At 38.1% G+C, this 5,435-nt stretch overlaps 2 protein-coding genes across 2 annotated transcripts; one reads left to right on the top strand and one right to left on the bottom strand.

Moving 5' to 3' along the window:
• Positions 1 to 1,265: 1,265 nt before the first annotated feature.
• On the top strand, positions 1,266 to 3,564 carry TSBTYPE2 (tryptophan synthase beta type 2). Its single transcript, XM_079025577.1, has 6 exons — positions 1,266 to 1,441; positions 1,707 to 2,037; positions 2,116 to 2,332; positions 2,418 to 2,955; positions 3,044 to 3,142; positions 3,235 to 3,564. The coding sequence occupies exons 1-6, from the start codon at positions 1,387 to 1,389 to the stop codon at positions 3,486 to 3,488; spliced, it is 1,494 nt and encodes a 497-aa protein (XP_078881703.1). The 5' UTR covers positions 1,266 to 1,386; the 3' UTR covers positions 3,489 to 3,564.
• Positions 3,565 to 3,612: 48 nt separating this feature from the next.
• Positions 3,613 to 4,763, bottom strand: LOC145087593 (tetraspanin-5-like). Its single transcript, XM_079025578.1, has 2 exons — positions 3,961 to 4,763; positions 3,613 to 3,876 (listed from the first exon to the last, which is right to left on the bottom strand). The coding sequence occupies exons 1-2, from the start codon at positions 4,501 to 4,503 to the stop codon at positions 3,613 to 3,615; spliced, it is 807 nt and encodes a 268-aa protein (XP_078881704.1). The 5' UTR covers positions 4,504 to 4,763.
• Between the last annotated feature and the right edge of the window lie 672 nt (positions 4,764 to 5,435).

The raw sequence follows: 5,435 nt of genomic DNA, 5'->3' as shown, positions 1-5,435 counted from the left end.
TACAATTATTACTTTTTATTAAATACTAACAACATTTTCATTTGTGTTTATTTAGAGATTTCACAAGCTTTAAATATGTTACATATTGATTTTAAAGTTTAACTATGATTTTTGTTGTTACGGTAATACTTTTGTATGTTTGTCTTAAAATTGTTTAACTTTTGTTGGTGAACTTGATTTATATGTTAGTTGCTTTTATTTGGAAAATTAATTTTTGCAAATTGCAAGTTATAATATTATACATCAATGTAGATTAGTTAGGCATGAAACGGAAACATATTAATTTTGCAAGTTATAATATTAAAGTTGTACCGGTCCAAACGGGTCCAAAAACCGGAAAACCCGGACCTAGACCCGGACACGGACACAGACACGGACACGACTCATCCGGTCCGGTCCATGGTCCACAAAATTCTCCATAACCGGTCCGGTCCAAGAGCCGGTCCGGTCCGGTTCGGTCCGGGCCGGTCCAAATGCTCACCCCTAGTTGTAGCCTTGTAGGAAGGCTTTCTTATGAAAGAATGAAATCTCATTGCTTGGTATTTTTTCTCCAACAAGGCTCCATATTAGATTTCCTGAGCTTAAATTTTTGACTTTGATCTGACCATACTAAATTGCGACTTGGTATTTCATGTCCGACCCTTGTATTTGGGCTCTAACCACATGATGGAGGAATATACAAAATAGAATGGCCGATTACTAGATAAGGAAAAACACTAAAAAAAGTCTCTGTTTTTAAAAGAAAAAAAAAGTCTCAAATTCATATTAAGTTTAATAATACTCAAGGCATAAATAATTCTAATGAAATCCGTAAAATGACTCGGAAATTAGGGATAACCCGTTGGAGTAATGACTGGTTTCTAGTGAACCGGGCCGCTAGTGGGCCCAGATTAGCCATTTAAGCTCGTGGTACTAATAAGGCCGAGACAGCAATTCGACGGACCACCGATCAATATGTGTACTGTGTAGGTTGGACTTTTGAGGTGACCTTGCATTATTATTCTGATACCTTTTTGTAAACCAATTCTTTATTTAATTTTTTTTTCTTCTAAAACAATTGTCAAGCAAATAATAATCTTTTATGCCATTTACTACTATTTTACTTTCCATTTTTTTATATAATAAAAAAACAAAAAGGAAATGATATCGTACGTGGTCCTCCGTCTTATACGCATTTGTATTGTACGTTAAGTGAATGCAATTCTATAATGCATGAAAAATGGCATCTGGTGGTCATGGCGGCGTATTCGATAGGGAAGTGGTCACATGCCATCAAATGCCATCTTTATTATTACAATCTTATTCAATGCCAAAACCACTTCTTCAATCCCTATTCAACTTAGTCAAGTTTAGTAGCTCACTACCAACTTCCACACCCCTGCAACAATGTCTCCTTCTCTTTCTTTTTCGGTAAATCGGAGCCCTAAATTTTCATTCCAAGGTAAAGAAAAACAACACACATGGTCTTCATCTATTTGTACTGATATCAACTCTTCTTTGATTTATTTGTGGTGGATTTTGATCCAGTTTGGTAGAAGATGTTTATTTTTATTTTTATTTTGGGTCGTTTGATTTTACAGTTCATATGATTAGGTTAAAGCTACGCTTATTCAAATCAATTTGCTTCTAACTGTACGATCTTATATCGACTTAAGATAAGAATCCAATAGCCAAACTTATTTTCTTCTTTCTTCTTCCCCTTTCAGGTGAGGTGAAAAAACATGGAAATTCGTTGTTTAATGCAAATCCCAATCATTTAAAATTCTCATTTCGAGAAAAACCAGTATCAACGACACTTACTCCACATGCTGTCGCAACAGAAATCCCTACGCATTGGTATAATATCATCGCCGACCTCCCCATCAAACCTCCCCCATTTCTGCATCCAAAGACGTTTGCACCATTGCAACCGCAAGACCTATCTCATCTTTTTCCCGATGAACTGATTAAGCAGGAGGCAAGCAATGAACGATTCATTGTGATTCCTGATGAAGTTATCGATGTTTACAGGCTTTGGCGCCCTACCCCTCTTATCAGGTCGGTTTTTCTTCTAGAATATTCTTCCATATATATAAAAGATATCATATTTTTGAATTGTTCTGAGTTTTGATTTAGAGCCAAGAGATTGGAGAAACTACTTGATACACCCGCAAGAATTTATTACAAATATGAAGGTGTAAGTCCAGCCGGTTCACACAAACCAAACACCGCTGTCCCTCAGGTTTGGTACAATGCACAACAAGGTGTCAAGAACGTTGTCACTGAAACAGGTGCAGGTCAATGGGGGTGTTCTTTAGCGTTTGCTTCCAGCCTATTTGGGCTCAACTGTGAAGTGAGTAATGAGTTTCTCTTAGAGCTAGCTTCTTCATTTTAGTGTTGGTTAAAACTTATGGTTTAATTTCAATTTTAATTTGCAGGTGTGGCAAGTTAGGGCTTCTTATGATCAGAAACCATATCGGAAACTGATGATGCAAACATGGGGAGCTAAAGTTCATCCCTCTCCTTCAAGCATCACGGAGTCAGGCCGGAGAATCCTTGAAATGGATCCGTTAAGTCCAGGGAGCTTGGGGATTGCCATTTCAGAGGCTGTGGAGGTTGCAGGTCTTAACCAAGATACCAAGTATTGCTTAGGAAGTGTTCTGAATCATGTTTTGTTACATCAGACTGTTATTGGGGAAGAATGTATTAAGCAGATGGAGGATTTAGGGGAGACTCCTGACGTCATCATTGGTTGTACGGGTGGTGGGTCCAATTTTGCAGGGCTCTGTTTCCCTTTTATCCGGGAAAGACTCAAAGGAAAAATCAACCCTGTTATAAGAGCTGTCGAGCCTACTGCTTGCCCTTCATTGACCAAAGGTGTTTATGCTTATGATTATGGAGATACTGCTCAATTGACTCCATTGATGAAGATGCATACACTCGGTCATGATTTCATTCCTGACCCTATTCATTCCGGTATAACTCTTTCTGATTTCTTGATATAATAACTCAGAAAGATGCTCTTTGTGGTTAAAATGAACCATAACTTCACCTAATTTTGCAGGAGGGTTGAGGTATCATGGAATGGCGCCACTGATTTCACACATCTATGAATTAGGTTTCATGGAAGCAATCGCAATTCCACAGATTGAGTGCTTTCGAGGTACAATTACTTTCAATTTTGTAATCTTTCGTCTATCAATTTTGTTATTTTGAGACCTAACGTGTTGAATTGGATGAAACGAACTGGTTTAGGGGCCATACAATTTGCTCGATCAGAAGGACTGATACCAGCACCGGAGCCTACACATGCCATAGCCGCAGCAATACGAGAAGCCCTTCACTGCAAAGAGAGCGGCGAATCAAAAGTGATATTAATGGCAATGTGTGGCCATGGCCATTTTGACCTTCCTGCTTACGAGAAATACTTACAGGGCGCCATGGTTGATTTGTCTTTCTCAGAAGACAAAATGCAAGCTTCTCTCGCCAATATCCCACATTTAACCTAAAATCTTACACCTTTTGTCTTTTTGGTTAATAAAAACAATCATAAACTCAATAAATTTACACTAATTCACATTACAATACATATTTGTTAGAATCATAATTCAACAGAACCACACCACACCCTGTTTATTCAAAACCCCCCATTGAAGAAAACAGATTGGCTATGAAGAGGAATACGCCGGCAATAGTCAAATATATACCAACCTTGTCTTGATTTGTTATATACGTCGCCATGCGGGCAGCTTTACACGAATCACAATCAAAACATTTGACATGCTTTGGTTTATTCAATGTCGCATTCGCCCATTTTAAGCAATCATCGTTTTCGCTTACACTCCCCAACTCGAACATTTTGCGTGCACATTTTGGCGGAGGCACACAACACCCTTCCTGAAACCCTTATCCCGTTACATCAACATAACGATGACGATGGATAAAATGAAATGAAAAGGATGTGAAGGATTTGAAACATACCCTGAAAAATTCGTAGTAATTTTCTATTTTCCAGTCGTCGTCTTTGTCAAGGAACTTTTCAGGTCCACGATCTTCTTCACAAAACTTAATCTCCGTCAAACACTCATCAACCATCGGCCACACGTTGTCGGCAACCATGGCTTCGATAAGCATCGGCTTATATTTTTCATCTAGAGGTGAATCCTCCTTATAAACATCATCGAAAACGGCTGATGTCGATTTTCTGATCCACCCGAACATAAGCAAACGCCAAACGACAATGACCATGACGTAAAGAAGTCCGATGTTGACCAAGAAAGTAAAGAGCCATTGAAAGAATTTGACTTTACAACATACGATTCCGACGAGGCCTAGGAGGCATGTAACCAAGACGCCGGTCATCAAATATGTTGGCCATAACACAGTGTCCTCTAAACATGTTTCGGTATGGAGAGCCACCATACGTACGCCGATTTCTAAAGCCCGTCTGCCTAGCAGATATATTGAACCGGCGGTGCCACCCATTAGCCAAATGGTCAGCAATATTCGTGCAAACAATCCCATTTTCTTTCTTTTTTATCAGTGTCGATAAGAGAGAAATGTGTGTCCTGTTATGTCCCTTATGGAGAAAATTTACATTTGCGAATTGACATAGAAAATGAATAACGGATGCTCGTAAATTTTGTTAGTGTATAGAAGTTTTGATACTTTGGTAAAATATGTTTTTATTATCCGAATCGTCCTCTCACCCTCTATCTATCTTCCTCCAAATCGGGATCAGTGTTTGATGTCCCTAAGGGTATGTGTTGTTTTCCTAAAAGATTGGGATTAGTGTTTGATGAACGATGACCGATTATAAGTGTTGATATTTGTCAAGGATATTGACTGGTTAGTTTATTGATGACGTGTAGATAGTGCTCGATGCATGTGATTTTATTTTTTGTCTATTTGATGCCCAAGCATTAGCTAGGGAGTTATTAGATACGTGATTACGTTCTAGTCGACCGTTTTGCTTGTATGTAACGCCTTTAAATCGTCAACCAATACTTTTCATTTCTCTAGCTTTGATTTGAGAAATATGTTTCAATTGAGTGTTCGTTGTTGTAGGATTTAGTCTGCTTCAAAAAATTTAGGGTAAAATTGAATAAAGTCATTATATTTACATTATTTTCTGATTTTGAAACTATGTTTGTTTATTTTGTTGCGATTAAGACACTGAATTTTTTTAGCTTTTTCCAGTCTTGACCACTTTTTTTTTTTTTTTTTTTTTTTTTTTTTTTTTTTTGAACCGGCAAATACAAATATACTAATCTACTCCTAAACTAACACCTAATTCCACCTATGTCCACGACGGGACTTGAACTCTTAACCTCAAAGAGGGAGGACACCACCTGATACCGCTGGGCTAGAAGCCCTTTGGTCAGTCTTGACCACTTAACCGGTTTTTAGATTGCCGATGAACGTGACATGTTGACATGATAGTCCTTGACAAGAAG

Source organism: Lactuca serriola, chromosome 2, assembly GCF_051521515.1.
Source record: "Lactuca serriola cultivar US96UC23 chromosome 2, Lser_US96UC23_V15, whole genome shotgun sequence".
In the NCBI taxonomy this organism is placed as follows: Eukaryota; Viridiplantae; Streptophyta; class Magnoliopsida; order Asterales; family Asteraceae; genus Lactuca; species Lactuca serriola.
This window is presented reverse-complemented; position numbering and strand designations above follow the sequence as displayed.

What these genes read in the sequence shown, in the direction of transcription:
- TSBTYPE2 (XM_079025577.1), top strand. Translation starts at nt 1,387, where the DNA reads ATGTCTCCTTCTCTTTCTTTTTCGGTAAATCGGAGCCCTAAATTTTCA. An exon ending in TATTTGGGCTCAACTGTGAA is followed by an intron (nt 2,333 to 2,417) that starts GTGAGTAATGAG and finishes TTTAATTTGCAG; the next exon opens with GTGTGGCAAGTTAGGGCTTC. An exon ending in ACAGATTGAGTGCTTTCGAG is followed by an intron (nt 3,143 to 3,234) that starts GTACAATTACTT and finishes GAACTGGTTTAG; the next exon opens with GGGCCATACAATTTGCTCGA.
- LOC145087593 (XM_079025578.1), bottom strand. Translation starts at nt 4,503, where the DNA reads ATGGGATTGTTTGCACGAATATTGCTGACCATTTGGCTAATGGGTGGC. An exon ending in ATTACTACGAATTTTTCAGG is followed by an intron (nt 3,877 to 3,960) that starts GTATGTTTCAAA and finishes TAAGGGTTTCAG; the next exon opens with GAAGGGTGTTGTGTGCCTCC.